This window comes from Microcaecilia unicolor, chromosome 6, assembly GCF_901765095.1.
Source record: "Microcaecilia unicolor chromosome 6, aMicUni1.1, whole genome shotgun sequence".
NCBI classification, from domain to species: domain Eukaryota; kingdom Metazoa; phylum Chordata; class Amphibia; order Gymnophiona; family Siphonopidae; genus Microcaecilia; species Microcaecilia unicolor.
The window spans coordinates 112,259,482-112,276,446 of NC_044036.1; the positions used below are offsets into that span (position 1 = coordinate 112,259,482).

Here is a 16,965-nt window from a genome sequence, read left to right on the forward strand (position 1 = left end):
ATTTCCCCTTCTGATTCTCCCCCTCCACCTACATTGCCCTTTTCTCTGTCCTTTCATTCCTTCACATGCATGCACACCCATGCCTCTTCCAAGCTGATCGCTCTAGAAAGACTAACTCCATCAGTCACAGCATTACCAACAGCCTACATTTCTAATGCTGAGTTAAAGAAGACAAATTATAGTACTTCCTTCCACCCCTTCAAAATATGAACACTTTTATACATAATATAAATACATTTTATATACAGCATATGATATTTTAAAAAGGTCATACATTGTGGTTATTAAATGAAAATGAAGGGCTGGATTTTAAGCAGTGGAGGCGACAATAATAAATTTATACACCAGTGCTGGTGTTTAAATTATTGCGAATAGTCACCCTATACACTCAGTCAATGGCACTGAATATAATTCCATCAGTGCCACCACCGCTATCCATTTACTTTAGGCCCACTCTTGAGCATATACAAAATGCTCGGTTCCGAATTACAAGATCTTGGGAGTCATTGTAGACAATGTGTTGACATTTTCAGCCCAATGTGCTGCGGCTGCTAAAAACACAAATAGAATATTAGAGATCATTTGAAAAAGAATGACAAAATTATGAATAGCATTATGGGTCTGTGTAAGTCTCTGGCATGACCACACCTTAAGTACAGTGTGCAGTTCTAGTTGCATCATCTCCAGAAGGATATAGCAGAACTTAATGGTGGCAAAAAGTGTTAAATGGGATGAAACATCTCCCTTAAGAGGAAACGCTAAACAGGTTAGAAGGGCCAACTTAAATGACGACGTTTGCTTTTGCACCATCATCTTGAGGCCCAATCTTGTGGTATGACCATGCAGATGTTAGGACTCATTCCATGAGAATGGCCCCACAGTTAAAGGTACTTTTGCAATCTGATCATTTAAATGTTCCAGTTAGGTTGCTCCTGGTCTCTCTAACACATCCTCTTGTTGATTTTCCCCCACGTTTTTTTTTTTACAGGATTTCATTTCCATTTTCTGTTTCTTCACTCTCCCTGTCTTCTTCCTTTCCGCCCCTACATCTGTCTCTGATGTTCCTTCTTCTACAAGTTTCATCTTTTTTTCACCATTTCTCTCATCTGCCTTTTAAAAAATGTACCTATAACTACATTTCATTCCTCCTCATCCCCTACTAGTTTTCTTTCTTCTTCTTTTCACCTCTCACCTGCTTCCTTAGTCCTTTCACTGCCCACATCTGTTTCATTTCCTTCCCATCCTATTCCACCATCTTTCACTCAATTTCTAATAAAGCTGTACTGAATAGCATATATCACTATTTGGCTAAATAAGAATAATGAAAAATATTATTTGGCAAATTAAAGAATAATGGGCATTGAGCTTTAACATAACAAATAATAAAAGAAGCAACATGAAATCAGAGATCAACTGTTCATTTCAGTAGGATTTAGCACAGTAGTGCCCCAGTTTATTCATATTTGAATTTAAATTACTATCTGGTCGAATATGAATAATGTATTCATGGCACTATTCTGGGATGAACTGAACCTAATCTGAATATTCAGTACAGCCCTACTTTCTAGCACCCCAGTTTCCATCCTCTGTACTTATCCTCTCCTCATGTCCCTTCCTCTTCCTCTCATCCCCTGCTCCTTACCTATCACTCATCCGCTCTCCATTCTCTTTCTTATTCCCCCATCCAGCATCCCATTCCCCCTTTTACTTCTATTTCTACCCTCCCTCACCTCCTCAAAGCCCTTTCTTCTTCTTTTCTCTCTCACCTTCTCTATAGCACCCTGTCTCTTTCAACTGCCTGTCAACCCCTCTAGGTCCTTCAAACTTCCTTTACTCTCCATTTTTCTGTATTGAGTCTCACGTCCTTTTCATAGCATTTACGTAATTGCCTAGTCTCTATTGTCCTTCTAATTCCTACTGGATTTCTTATCCAAACTCTTTCATCACCTAATCCCAAAGTTTCCATTCCTTTATCCTACCCAATCTTGAGTCTCGATCACAATTTGGGTTTCTGCCAGGTACTTGTGACCTGACTTGGCCACTGTTGGAAACAGGATACTGGGCTAGATGAACCACTGGTCTGACCCAGTATGGCTATTCTTATGTAATCTCATTTAAGCCTTGAGGTCCACTTATATTCTCAATACCCAGTTGATCTTAAGTCTTTCTTCTTCTAGTCTCTCACCCTTAGATTCTAAGTCTGAGTCTCTGCAGTCTTTCCTCTCCCCCCTTCCTAAGTATGAACTGCCCTTCCTTTCCCCCATACTTATTTACCTTTTCCCTAGTGTCTTCTGTTGTATATGCCTTTATTTCTCCCTTCCCCCCAACAGTGTCTGTCTTCCTCTCCTTTCTCCCAGCACCAGCCCCCTTTTCCCAGACCCCACCATAAACTCCTTGCTTCTTCCTGTCCCTTAATCAAAGACATGGTGGTAGGAGCACATTCCTTCATTCCTGCCACTGTATTGTTCTTCTCCTTGCTCTGCTACATGCTAGGTTTGAAATAAAGAAGAGACACTTTCTGTCTCTTATGAGAATACATCATCTGTCTCTCTCTTCCCTCCCACTCCCCCCCCCCCCCCAACCTTATAGCCACCCCTGCTGCTACCCAATTTTTAGATTTCTACATTTAGGAGCCTAATGAAACTAGAAGCATAAATCTAGGTATTCAACCTAAGTAAATTTTCAAAGAGTCCAATTTAGGAGCCCAACTCTCAAATTAGGAACTTGAAACATTCAACTTGAAACAATACAGTTGAGTTGCAACTAAAATGTCTGTTCCCCCTGACTGTGCCAGTATCTACAAGTGTATCTCTAGCATCCTTATGCATATTATACAAAGGACTCTGTTTGGTGAGCCTTTTATAAAATACCTTGAAAAGTTGCAAATCCTGCCTAGACATGGTATGGAAAATTGTCCTTTCAGTATTGTAACACCCCTGAATGGCGTGACTACATACAGACACGAAGAGGCAGTGTGTTTTTTTTTTTACAGTGAAAAAGGTGCTGGTACTCAAATGCCAGGCTACCCTTCAGGGGTGGGGTGACCACTGAGGGACCCACCCCACAATAGCCAGGCCCCCTGCAACCAGTTACAGAATTCATGACAAGGCAGAATTGGTGTGTAGAGCCTGAGCTCTTTCATTAAAACTTGGAGACCAAGGGTCAATTTTAGCAGACAATGAAAAAAGTGCTGGTACTCAGTACCCCTCCCCCCCCCAAAAAAAAAGCTCTGTGAAGAGGTAATATAGTAACACTAGACAATGACAGAAAAAGACCAACTGGTCTACCCAGTCTGCTAATTATTCCTACCCGTGCCATCAGTCATATGGCATAACAGCTTGTAATTTCTCTCTGCTCACAAAAGTTTTTGTCACTTTCCTCATATGTACTCTAACATTTTGAACAGATAACCTCTCAAAAGACCGCATTTAGTTGACACTTCTCCCTTCCTATGTTTAACCAAAAGCTCTTTAAAAATCTAAACTACTCCAATAATAGTTTGGCTGTGTAATGGCCTATGTTTCATGATTCACCTACCATTCATTTTGGCAGCCAAACAGGGTACTTTAAATATATGATGCTACTTCATTCTTCTATCATGTCTTCAATTTTCTGCAGCTAAATATCCTTTATGCTTACCCTCTTAGTCTGGTGGATCCATTGGATGTTTCCCTTAAGTGAGTAAAATCATAGCACAGTGAAAAATATATTTCCTGATGTTGCTGTTCAATCTACCCCTCAGAACTTCAGATTATGATCCCTTGCTCTAGAACTTCCTTTTCAGTGAAAAAGGGGGGTTCTATTTCAACTAATATATTTTAGTTGTCTGAACGGTTCTATTGTATCTCTAGGGTTTACATAGATAGACCTTCAAGTTTCATCCCCCAGATTCTTGATGCCAACCCTTTACCATTTTGGTAAATCTAATATGGGCTGTCTTCAATCTGTCTATATCCTTTTGGAGATGTAGCTTCCAGAGGTGAACATAATACTCCACAGGAGGTGAGGGACCTATGTAGGTATGTATATAACATAAAGAAACAGAAGAGTGGACAAAGGAAAAAAGATTTTAAGCAAAAAGTTCCACCCAGAATGAAAGGAGCATACCTTCCGCAATGCATGCATGAGATGTAATGATCTAGATTGTCTTGTAGTGTGAGTGAATAGGTGGGTTAAGGGTACAGTGGTCCACAGTACCTTGTAGTGTAAATGATAGTGCTCTGAAGTGCAGTCTCTTTGTGATCATGTAAATCAGTGTTTAATAATCTTTCTGTGGCTGTGATCCTATTTATGCGGCTACAGAAAACTTGCAAGTGCTGCCAGCAACCACCCCACCCCAGTGGTAGGGTCGATGAGGTCCCACCCAGTTGCGACTCCAGATGTGGGTTTTGTGACTTCATTTGAGGTTTCAACCCACAGTTTGGGAAGCTCTGATCTAAATACTCCCTCAGATTGCCTAACAGACACCGATAGCACTGTGCTAAACCTTATAGTCCTTCTCAGTCCCATACATTCTGTTCTGTACACATACACTTTGTCTTTGGTTTGCTGAAGGCCATGTTGATTAGCCTATGCTGAGAGAGTCATTTTATACAGTTTTTTCCACATGTGAAGCCTGATTTACATGGGGAAAGAAGTTCCCCATTATACAGTGATGTGCATGTATGCATAAAAAGGGAAAGAGTGCCCTTAATTTATGTTAACTGTGTGTAGGTATCACTAGAGGTGTTGTTTGGATAAAGTGAGGGCACAAATGTTATAAAATATGTGATATCATGCAAAGAGTATATTCACAAATTTACACCATCTTAAGAGTAGATGTGAATGCGTGTGCTCCTGGGTGCATAATTTATAAAAGCACATAGAGGCCTATGTTGCCTTTATAAAACACAGTAAATTCCTCCCTGTTCAATCAAGTTTTCAAATTTTTATAATGGATCTGTCAGAGCAATCAAATGTTCAGCCCAAATGCAGTATCTTAGCATCTGGGTAAACTCATATTCGTCATTAAAAAATGCAATACATTTTCTGGACATTTAATAGTATATCTCAAAATTAAAGTATGACAAATCTTCTCACGGAAATCAGTTGCTTAATATTAACAGACAATTAATGCCAGCATGAACCCATGTTTCACCATGAGGTTGTATCATAGGCTGGTCTCCTACAAAAAAATATATATATCATGCTAGCATAACAAAAAATTACTTACTTAAAACATTTTTTCTTCACCGACATTCAACAGCAGAACTGACCAAAAGGTTTGATCTCGTAGTTCTATCCGAAAGGGTCACAGTATTTTCTTCCACAATCCATCCTTTTAAATAATATCACATGATTTTCAAAGCACCTGTCAGATAGACCAACTGTTCTGCCCCCATTTGCATGAAGGCAGGTTGCTTGTTGTTTATATGTATATATTGGACATTGCTTATAGCCAGGTTCAGTCCCTTTGTCTTTAAACAGGATAGGACTACAAATCTTTATCATTCTGTAGTTCTCTATGATAGGCTCTTCCTGAGCACACATCCCTGATCTATGGGTCTTATGGGACTCTTCTTATTGGCTAGCGTGGCTCTCTAGGCTTGCTGGGTAGTTAGTCCCCCTTCTTCTTTCTCCTTTGAGCAGAGGGAATCTGTCTGCAGCATGCTTCTCTATGAACTGTATCTAACACTGTATCTTACTGCATGAGCCTTTCAAAACCTTAGTAGCGTCATCAAATTTTCACCAGTTTAAAAGTATTTATACCATCTACACTCTCAGCTTGATGCTGAGATCTCCTGGCCCCTCTTTGCCTACAGAGTGAGCTAGTTGAGAACAGACTCGCCAGTCTGCTGGGCAGAAACTCTTGTTCAACACTTCAAGACTGTAAGTCATATCTTTTGTTTGATTTTGCACTAAAGAAGATTTTGGTTCATGAGTTCTGAGTCTTCACAGTGATGTTCTAAACTTAGCGCTATATAAATGCTATTAGTAGTAGTAGTAGTAGGTTTAACTTATAGTCAAGCTTAGCACTTTTGCAAGGACTGTAACACCAACGTCATCTTTGAAGCTTCATTAGTGCAGCATTGGGAACAGGAAAATCATCAGATTTCAGATATTTATTGGCGAGTTATTGATCCACCTGAAGGGTGGTAATAATTAATGACATTTACATTTTAGGGGACAGTTTTAGATTTTCATGCTGCAGCCAGTTTTTGATAGGCTTAACAAAGAGGTTGTATGACAGATGTTGGTCTAGTCCAGCTCTCTGACTGGTGCTTTGAAAATCATGTTATACTGTTTAAAAGGATAGATTGTGGAAGAAAACGCTGCAGCCATATTGGATTTTACCTTGACAGCAAACGTTTTGGTCAGTTCTGCTGTTAAATGTCAGAGAAGAAAATGCTTTTAATTAAGTGATTTTTTGTTATGCTAACATGATGCATATTTTTGTAGGAGACCAGCCTGTGGCACAGCTGCATGGTGAAATATAAATTCATGTCGGCTTTAATTGTCTCTTAATATTAAGCTACTGAGCTTCATGAGAAGATAAGTCACACTTTAGTTTTGAGATACACTATTAAAATGTTTGGAAATTCTATTGCACTTCAAACGCTTATAAGTTTGCCCTCTGAAATATGCACATGAAGTCTGTGTCCATAAATACCAATATTTGGTCCCTTGGAAAACTTTAAGGCTCCAGTTCCATAGCAGTTTAAGCCACATCATCTTTTACTATAGCTAGTTAGTGTAGTTAGTTGTAGTTGTGCAGGTAGAGAATCCAGCTGTGCCAAAAAGCTGAAATTGCTTTACATTGGGAGCCTTCATGGCAAGGCACTGTAGAGTCCAGTTGAGGAGTGTTGGGATGACGTAGCAGCATGTCACTTTCGTTTACTTGATTCCTGGAGGAGGAGGTGGATCTCATGGAAAGACAGGCGTTCTTTAGCTTCTCGTCTCCAGCAACTCAGCATTAACTTGTAGATATAGTCAGGGCAATTTGGAGGTTGTGGGAGGTAAATCTTAAAAAGAAAGGAAAGCAAAGTTGTATACCTGTAACAAGTGTTATTTAAAGAGAGCAGTTCACCACTCAGAGGAGTGAGTCACATGACCACATGTGGCACTGAGCAGAACAAACTTTCCAGACCATTCTGGTAAAGACTAGAAGTCTTTGCTGTTCATACACGGGACTTCTCTTACTCCTGCAATTTCCCAGACAGTCTTTGTTCCCTATCTAGCCAAGCTTATTGCAAGAAAAGAAACAACTTAGGAGAGATGAAGGATTTCTGTGACTAGGAAACTGCTATCTTCAGAGAATACCTGTACAGGTAAGAAACTGCTTTCTCTGAAAACAAGCAGGCTCTCTAGTTACAGGACTGGGACTCCCTAGCTATAAGTTAGCTAATAAAAAAAGGGTAAACAAGTGATAATTAGCAACACTTGAAAAACATTCTGGTTGGGAAGCCTCTTTTTAGACTCATTTCTCAAAAGAGAGGAAAACACTTATTTTTGAGGATTAATCCATCTGTCTTCCATCCATACGCATCTGTTTGCACATGCACAGATATCTATGAAGCATAAGTTCTAAAGGGCACACTTAACAGTGTGACACAATGGCAGGTTTCCCTGTGGACACTTCCACAGAGCCACCTCCTCTGGGGGAACTATGAACCCCAAAGGCTAGTGGACCAAAAAGATCTCCTTTGACTCCCCAATGAAGGGCATAGAAACTGAACCTCTTAAAGCAATTGTTCTGAGGGCCAGCCCTGGCCTCAGCCCTCCCTCAAACCCTGACACACTCCAACAAGTCCAAGTCCAATGATTGAAGAATGAGCAATTGTAAATTGATCCTGCCCCATTGGCTGCCTCTTCAAAAATTGTGCTGCTCAATCCCTAGCAGTAGTCTCACGCTAGGGGTCAAGTAGAATTATTTTTGAAGAGGTAGCTGCTGGAGCAGAAGTGAGTGGGGATCGGACAGAGCTATTACTTTTTCATTGGCTGCCTTTGAATATCAGCTTGCTAGTTTTATTGGAAATAACTAGCATGTTCTACTTGATGACACACGTGGCCATGTGACCCACCTGAATGACAAACTACTTTTTTTCTAGAGAAATCTAAAACATTAGAATAAGTCAATAATTACATTTTAACAGCTGTCAGTACAGTATGCAGCTTTAGTTGGAGTTTGGATTTTACAGTTGCCTACAGTACTAAATGTAAATTTGTCTAGGAGAAAATTTCAACTGGATTCTAAACACCACCTGTCTGTAGAGCATTAAATCCATGGCACCATGCTATGTACTCAAGAAAGCCTTTTGCATTAACACAGTGGTACACCATGGGTCTCCAGTGTTCAGGGGCCAGTGTTTACAATTGTGATTGCCAACACTTAATGTTCAGCTTTTTGCTGTCTCGTTCTTATAGGGTTAAGAATAATGGAATTTTGTCAGATGCCTAGAGTAATCCCTGTGGTGTCCCCCAGGGCTCCCATTTATCACCCACTGTGTTTAATATCTTTCTGCATTCCCTGGGTTTAGATTATCAAGAGCAGGTTTCTTTGTTCACAGTTATGCTGCTGACATTATTCCAGTTCCCTTTTCTTTGTCACAGGTTATTAATTTGGTTAATAAATGTCTTGCCTTGATTAGTTCTTGGATGCTACAATACTGTTTAAAGCTTAATACTGATAAAACCAAGTTCCTACTATTTGATAATAACCCAGACCTAATGGTTGATCATATATTGATGGATCAAGTCAAATATATACTTTCCCCCACAGTGAAGATCTTGGGTGTTTATTTTGACCAGACCTTATCATTTGAAAATCACTTTGGCTCTTTGACCAAAAGTTCATTTTTCCTTCTATACTGAATAAACGCTAAATATTCATTTATTATAAAGAAATTAAAAAAAAAATTAAAAATAATAAAAAAGAGTGGATGAAACAAATGAAGGAAGGTTTTTGTCTTTGATTGACGCTGACAAGTTATCAAAAGTTTAAAACCTGCATTTTATGAGGATTTTCCTTCCAATTTTTGCTATATAAGTGATGTTGAATATAGAATGTGTTTTTCGCTAGTACTTTGATATACTTCCTTCCTCGTTCAGTGACTGAAGAATCTCTATATGTGTTTTGAAAGTCAATTTATGGTCAAAGGTCACACCTAGTATCCTAACTTGCTCTGAGTCCTGTAATGAAGGAGCTGATGGGGAGGGGGTCACACAAAACAGATTGAGAAAATGAATTGCCTCACATTTAGAGACATTAAGTGCCAGTCTTTTCTCAGATAGACATGAAGAAACCTTCTCTAGACAGAGACTGAGCTGTGAAATATCAGGAGAATCGGACTTAAAAGTGTATGCAATCTGTACATCATTGACTTAATGTCATCGACATAGTAATAAGGCCTACATCTGCAAGTCTGAATGAGTATTTAGAGGAGAAACAAAAAGATTCAACAAAAGAGGGGTAAGAATTGAACCCTGGAGGACACCACATTCAGAAGGATAAGTGCTAGAGAGTGTAGTATTAACAGAGATTTGAAAAGTGCATTGAGAAATGTAAGAGTGAAACCATTTGTCCCATGATACCCAGAGATGCTAAATGTTCAAAAGTATGAGATCATGATCAACTAGCTCGAAAGTTGAAGAGAGATGGGAAAATTAGGTTCTTACCGTGATAATTTTCTTTCCTTTAGTCATAGCAGAGGCAGCCATTACGGATGGGTTGTGTCCATCAACCAGCAGAGGGAGATAGAGAGCACACTTTTTTCAGTGCCTCATACCAGCTTGCTCCACTGCCTCTCTTCAGTATTTGAAGCTTCCAAAGCAGTATGGCAAACTGCAATGGGAATAACATAAGCTTTCCTCACAGCGAATGATGGCCCTACAACAAAGGGCATTAACTCAGAATGGAGGGAATGAAACATCCTCCCGGAGGGCATAAACTCATCCTCCACTGAGACATAACTGGAGGGAATAAACTCATCCTCCCGGAGGGAATAAACTCATCCTCCAAAACATGAAACTGGAGGGAATTAAGTCATCCTCCTTTAATTGAACAAGAATCCTGAAGACTGTTTTCCGACTTTCTCCCAAGGACGGAATCTCCAGGAAACACAAACAGAACCTGAAATAGATTTACAGCAGATAGCATCAGACAGGGAGGGATCATGGCTGCATCTGCTATGACTAAAGGAAAGAAAATTATCACGGTAAGAACCTAATTTTCCCTTCCTTGTCATCAAGCAGATGCAGCCATTACAGATGGGATGTATCAAAGCAACCCCTAGATAGGGTGGGAACAAGCCACACCATGCGCCAGCACTTGCGCTCAAAATGTGCGTCCCTCCTGGCAGCCACATCCAGCCTGTAATGTCAGGCAAAAGAGAGCTTAAAAGCCCATGTTGCTGCACTACAAATCTCTTGAAGAGAGAGTGCTCCAGTTTCAGCCCAAGAAGAGGAAATTCCTCTAGTGGAATGCACCTTAAAGGCATCAGGCGGAAGCCGGCCGGCAAGCAAATACGCTGAAAAGATAGATTCTTTAAGCCAGCGGGCAATAGTGGCTTTAGACGCTGGAGACCCTCTGCGAGGACCTGATAGCAAAACAAACAGATGATCAGAGGTCCTGATAGAGTTAGTAACTCGCAGATACTGCAGCAGAGTCCTGCGCACGTCCAACAGGTGCAATTGCCCAAAAGAGTCTGGAAACTCCTCCTCTACAAAGGAGGGCAAGAAAATAGGTTGGTTTAGGTGAAACGCTGAAACCACCTTAGGCAAGAAGGAAGGCACGGTCCGAACTATGACCCCGGACTCCGAAAACTGCAGAAAAGGGTCTCTACAGGACAGCGCCTGGAGCTCTGACACCCGTCTCGCCGAAGTAATGGCCACTAAAAAGACGGCCTTCAGTGTCAAATCTTTCTCTGAAGCACGCCGAAGTGGTTCAAAGGGAGCACCCTGAAGGGCTTTCAGCACTAGCCCCAGGTTCCACGCTGGACAAGGTGCACGCACGGGAGGACGGAGCCGAAGCACCCCTCTAAGAAACTGTGTCACATCTGGATGAGCAGCTAAAGACACGCCTTCAACCTTGCCACGCAGGGAGGCCAATGCTGCCACTTGCACCCGCAGGGAATTATAGGCCAAGCCTTTTAGTACACCATCCTGCAAAAAGTCCAGAATCGGCGAGACAGGAGCCCGCAGGGGTGTGATCTCTCTGGAAGCACACCAGACTTCAAACTGGTGCCAAATCCTGGTGGAACACTTGCGGGCTTGCAGGAGAGTGGTAATTACTTTAGTGGAATAGCCTCTGCCTCTCAATTGCGCCCTCTCAATCGCCAGGCCATAAGACCAAATCGGCCGGCATCCTCCATGGTCACCGGACCCTGTGACAACAGGTTGGGAACCAGAGGTAACTGAAGGGGATCCTCTACGAGCATCTGTCAGAGGTCCGCATACCAAGGCCTCCTGGGCCAATCCGGGGCGACGAGAACCACTTCTCCTGGATGCAGCCGAATCCGCAGGAGCACTCGCCCTATCAAGGGCCACGGAGGGAACACATACAGTAGGCCCTGAGGCCAGGGTTGAGCCAAGGCATCCAACTCCGCCGCGCGAGGATCTGTCCGTCTGCTGAAGAAGCACGGGACTTTGGCATTGGAGCTTGTCGCCATTAGATCCATCACGGGCTTGCCCCACTTGGCACATATCTGCAGGAACACTTCGTCTGCAAGTTCCCACTCCGCTGGATCAATCTGATGCCTGCTTAGATAATCGGCTTGCACGTTGCTCTGACCTGCAATGTGAGCTGCCGACAGAAACTGTAGATGCAGCTCGGCCCAGTGGCAAATTTGTTCGGCCTGCGCGGCTAGAGCTCTGCACTGAGTGCCGCCTTGTCGATTTATGTAGGCCATTGCTGTCATGTTGTCCGACATCACTCTGACAGCCAATCCTTCCAGGGTCACTTGAAAGGCCAGAAGCGCCTGAAACACCGCTTTCAACTCTAGGCGGTTGATGGACCACTCCGACTCCTCGGGTGTCCATAGACCCTGGGCATGCTTCCCCTTGCAATGTGCGCCCCAGCCTTTCAGACTGGCATCTGTCACCACTAGGCACCAATCGTGGAGCGCCAGCAGCATTCCTCACCGCAGCATGCTGTCTGAGAGCCACCACTCCATGCTGAGTTGGGCTGCAGGGAGCCAAGAGAGTCTGCATTGGTAATCTTGAGATACTGGAGACCATCTTTGGAGTAGAGCATACTGTAGAGGTCTCAGGTGCGCTCTCGCCCAGGGCACCAGTTCCATGGTGGCCGTCATCGATCCAAGCAGCTGGACAATGCCCCAAGCTCGCGGGCGGGGCATCCTCAGGAGCAGACGGAGCTGATTCTGAAACTTGCACCGCCTTTGCTCGGGTAGGTACACATACCCCGAGGCTGTGTCGAACCTGGCCCCTAGAATGACTGCGAGGGGGTCAGGTGACTTTTGGCCAAATTGATGACCCAGCCCAGAGATTGAAGTACTGAGACCACTCTGGCTGTTACATGCTGACTCTCTGCAGCAGAGTTTGCTCGAATGAGCCAGTCGTCCAGGTACGGGTGAACCCGAATACCCTCTCGCCTTAGAAAGGCAGCTACTATCACCATAACCTTCGAAAAGGTGCGGGGAGCTGTGGCGAGGCCAAAAGGCAAGGCCTGGAACTGGAAATGCTTTCCCATCACCGCAAACCTCAGAAACTTCTGGTGCGGGGGCCAAATTGGAATGTGCAAGTAAGCTTCTTTCAGGTCCAGAGACGTGAGAAACTCTCCTGGCTGTACCACCGCAATGATGGAGCACAGGGTTTCCATGTGAAAATGCCGCACTCTCAGGGACTTGTTTAATTCTTTTAAGTCCAGAATAGGGCGAAAAGACCCTCCTTTTCGCAGCACCACAAAGTAGATGAGTAGCGGCCGCAGCCGTGTTCAGCGGGAGGTACCGGGGACACGGCCCCTATCTGAATCAGACCTTGTAAAGTCTCCTCTACCGCTGTCCGTTTGGCGGCAGAACCGCATCGGGACTCCACAAACACGTCTCTTACAGGGGTGTCGAATTCTATTCTGTAACCGTCTCTGATCAGGTCCAAGACCCACTGATCTGAGGAAATGTTGGCCCACTCCTCGGCAAAGAGGGAAAGACGTCCTCCGATGACAGGACTCGAGGAGAGGGCCGGCGCACTATCATTGAGAGGGTCGCCCCTGAACTCCAGGCCTTGAGCCAGTGGCTGTGGAACGTTTGTCCGAGCGAAAGGAGTTCCTCTGCTGAAAACGGGCACGAGAAGTGAACCCAGCAGAACGCCCCGGGCGGTACCTTCGAGCTTCACGGAAGCGAGGTCTATAAGAGGAGTGGACCGCCGCACCCTTAGAGGAAGGCCGAGGCCTATCTTCGGGCAAGCGCTGGGGTTTAGCCTCACCCAGGCCCTTCACAATTTTCTCCAACTCCTCACCAAACAGGAGAAGGCCTTGAAAGGGCAACTTCACCAACCTTTGCTTGGAGGCCATGTCCGCCGCCCAATGCTGTAGCCAAAGAAGACGGCGAGCCGCCACTGCTACTGCCATGTGTTTAGCCGAAGCTCTGACAATATCATAAAGGGCGTCAGCAAGAAAGGACAAGGCCGACTCCATCCGCGGAGCCACATCTGAAAAGGGCTCCGCTCCATCACCGGGCTGTTCCACTGCCTGTTGTAACCAAGCCAGGCAGGCTCTAGCAGCATAACAACTGCATGCAGACGCCCGAATAGTGAGACCTGCAATTTCAAATGACTGTTTAAGTGCTGATTCCAGTCTACGGTCTTGAATATCCTTCAGGGCAACACCTCCTTCAACAGGGAGGGTAGTTCTCTTTGTCACAGCTGTGACTAGGGCATCCACTTTAGGTATAGCAAAACGAGCCATATGCTCCTCACTCAGAGGGTATAATTGCCCCATAGCCCTGGAAACTTTCAAAGGTCCCTCGGGGTCAGCCCATTGAGCCGAAATAAGCTCTTGGATGGCGTCATGCAAAGGAAAGGCTCGAGCAGGCTTTTTGGTACTAGCCATCCTAGGAGTCACAGAGGAGGCTGTGCCACTGGCAGGGTCCTCAATAGAGAGAGCCTGCAGGGCATCAGAAATAAGTGCTGGCAGCTCATCACGGTGGAAAATCCTCACCGCGGAGGGATCGTCCAGATCCTGAGTCACTTCTGCAGCAGACTCTGGCTCCTCAGACCATGAAGGCCTGCCAGAGTCCTCCGAATCCTCGCAGCCCGACCACGGGGGGGGGAGGGGGAAGGAGATGCAGCACTCTCTGAAGGGGAATGAGCCCTTCTGCGCTTCATATTCTGCCAATTATCAGGAAATAACGCCTCAGAGGGCATACCCAGGCTAGAATCCACCGGGGGGCATTAGAAAAGGCCCATGCCGGGCTTTGTGGGAGAGCTCTTTTAAGCATGTATGCTTTATGCATTAATAAGACAAAATTAGGGGAGAAAAACTCACCCTGGGCACCCATATCAGCCTCACTCCGAGGCCTCCCCCCGGGCTCAGGACTCTCCGTCTCAGCGGAGGTCGCGCCATATGGTAAATTCAAAATAGCGCCCGCTGCCAGGTCAGAGCGCGAAGAATCGTCGCTCGCATTAATAAGACAAAATCCCGAAGGGGGAAGAGGTCACTAGACCACCAGGGCAGTAGAGTAGTAAGGGGAGGGCCGGGAGGCTAGTATAGGACAGCCCACCTGCCAGCCTGCCCGTTTGTCCAGAAATCTGGACAAATGGGCAGATTGGCAAAACCTGCCCGGTTGCCTGGACATGTCCTCAAAGAGGACCTGTCCGGGTAAATCCGGACATATGGTAACCCTAGGTTTGGCCCTATCAGCAGAAGTTTCTTACCTGAATATTTCTTTTTAAATGTTGACCCCAGTCTCGACATTTAATGCCAGCTGATTTCTACTGCAAGCTAAAAACGCTACCGTGGCTTAGTAAATGACCCCTAAGGATTGCCACTGCCGTGACTCTACTAGACAGGGGGAAGAGAAAATTAAAATGAGTAGAACTTAATGGGAACCCCCCCTCCAAATGGTTCCATACCCTAGTAAATACCAGTTCTAATTGAGTTTGCAACCCAAAGGAGCAGTTTTAAACTGCCAGGTCAAAGGAAAAAAAACCCAGAAGTAATTAGCAGACATCGATACTTGCATAGCTTCCCCAATATTCCGATTCCATTTTTCAATCCTGTCATGCTTCTGCTCAACAGAGCACATATTTATCTGTGTCAATCCATCTCTACTTCCCCGTTGCTTGTCTTTTACCCTTCTTTCATATCTGTTTTCCTTCTCCTTCTGTCCTTGCCCCTCCATGCCTCCTGTCCACCTACCTGTCGCCCCTGGTCCCTGAAGAACTCTCCAGTATTCTCAATAACTTGCTCATCAGACAGCTGGCAATATGGCTGCTCCTTGCACAAGGTGAAGGTCTCCCACAGTGTCACACCATAGGCCCAAACGTCACTGGCTGTAGTGAATTTTCCCTGTGGGCAGAAGCAGACCCCAGAGTGGGGATAAATTCTGGTTAGTAACTTGCAGATGTGTGAGGTTTTATAGGATTTGATTGGCTCAGAAAAAGTTTTCAGTCTCTAGTAATAGCACTCTCTGTTGGCCAGGAAATAACGTTGACTATATAATAATTACAAGCTATGGTGAGTTAACTATCAACTCAGTAGCACATCTGAGGATTAATCTGACGACAGTAGTTAGCTCTCTCCTTGTGGAGTGCCCTCAATCCTTAGCCTCCTGGACTCGTATTTCTCAGCTTCTGTAAATAAAGTCTCCTTTCTGGGCTCTCTCAAGATTTTATACTTCCATAATAGGGATGGGAAATAGTTTCAAATGTAAATCGCATATTTTTTTTGGGGGGGGGGGGGGGGGGGGGGGGGGGGGGGGGGGGGGTGGGGGGAATTTCCTGTGAAATGTTTCATTAGATTTGATAATGTTCAATATGTATTTTTTGACCCTAACAATCATCCGCTTTTTGGCATAATAAGTTTCCATTACAAATGGGTATGGCACCTTAGGCTTTTAGGGTTTTCTGTAATCAATTGCATGCGTAGCTGCTATTTTCTTTGCAAGTTATATTTATTTCTAATTTGATTTCCTCCATATTGCCGCCCCCCACCCCCATTTTTTCTTCTCTTAATCGTGGACAGAAATGGTACTGTTTAACTGCATTGTTTTATTACCTGATGTTTGACAGATGTGAATTTTTTTTAAATTTTGGTAATTTCAATAAGCATCAAAAATGTCAAATGTATGTCATTCGCTAGTAATAGTGTATAATATTTACACAGAGGGTAAATTCTGTAAGTGGTATCTAAAAATCAGCACTGACAAATGTACGCGCTAAGCACTATTCTATAAATGTTACACCTCCTTTATGGAATAGCACTTTGGGCATAAACCGCACCTAACTTTAAGCGCCAGCAATTATGTCTGCTAAAAGCAGGCGTAAATGTTGGTGCCTAAATTAGGCACAGTTCGGTTGAATTCTGCATTTACATATGTAAAATTTTGGAACATCCCTGAAATGACCCACCAAAAATTCATGCACGTTAGGATTTACACACAGATTATGAATATGATCTGTGTCTAAATCCTAATTAATGCCAATTAACACCAATAGTTGGTTGTTAGCCAATTATTGGCGCTGATTGGCTCGTTAAGCAATTACGTTGCAGGCACAATTTTAGTTGCCGTTTATAGAGTCTGGGTGATAGTGCGTGCTTTTCTTTTCTTAAAGACTGGGCTCTATCACCCAGATTCTATATAGTATGACTGAAATTGTGCATGCAAATCTGTCATTCTGGATGTGCACGCACAATTTAATTACTCAAAAAGCCAATCAGTGCCGACAACTGCCACTAACAAGCAATTATTAATACTAATTGGCATTAATTAGAATTTATGTGCACAACTTGCTAGGCATATTCTGTAAAGTGGT

At 43.9% G+C, this 16,965-nt stretch overlaps 1 protein-coding gene across 2 annotated transcripts in view; it reads right to left on the reverse strand.

Annotated features, from left to right (window-relative positions):
• Positions 1-3,196: 3,196 nt before the first annotated feature.
• DDR2 (discoidin domain receptor tyrosine kinase 2) overlaps positions 3,197-16,965 on the reverse strand; it is a 169,114-nt gene continuing 155,345 nt past the window's right edge. For both annotated transcript variants that reach the window (XM_030206964.1, XM_030206965.1), the window contains exons 16-17: positions 15,350-15,499; positions 3,197-7,001 (exon numbers count right to left, since the gene is read on the reverse strand). In XM_030206964.1, the coding sequence (XP_030062824.1) occupies positions 6,864-7,001; positions 15,350-15,499 (288 nt within the window). In that variant the 3' untranslated portion in view covers positions 3,197-6,863. The remainder of the gene's footprint in view (positions 7,002-15,349; positions 15,500-16,965) is intronic.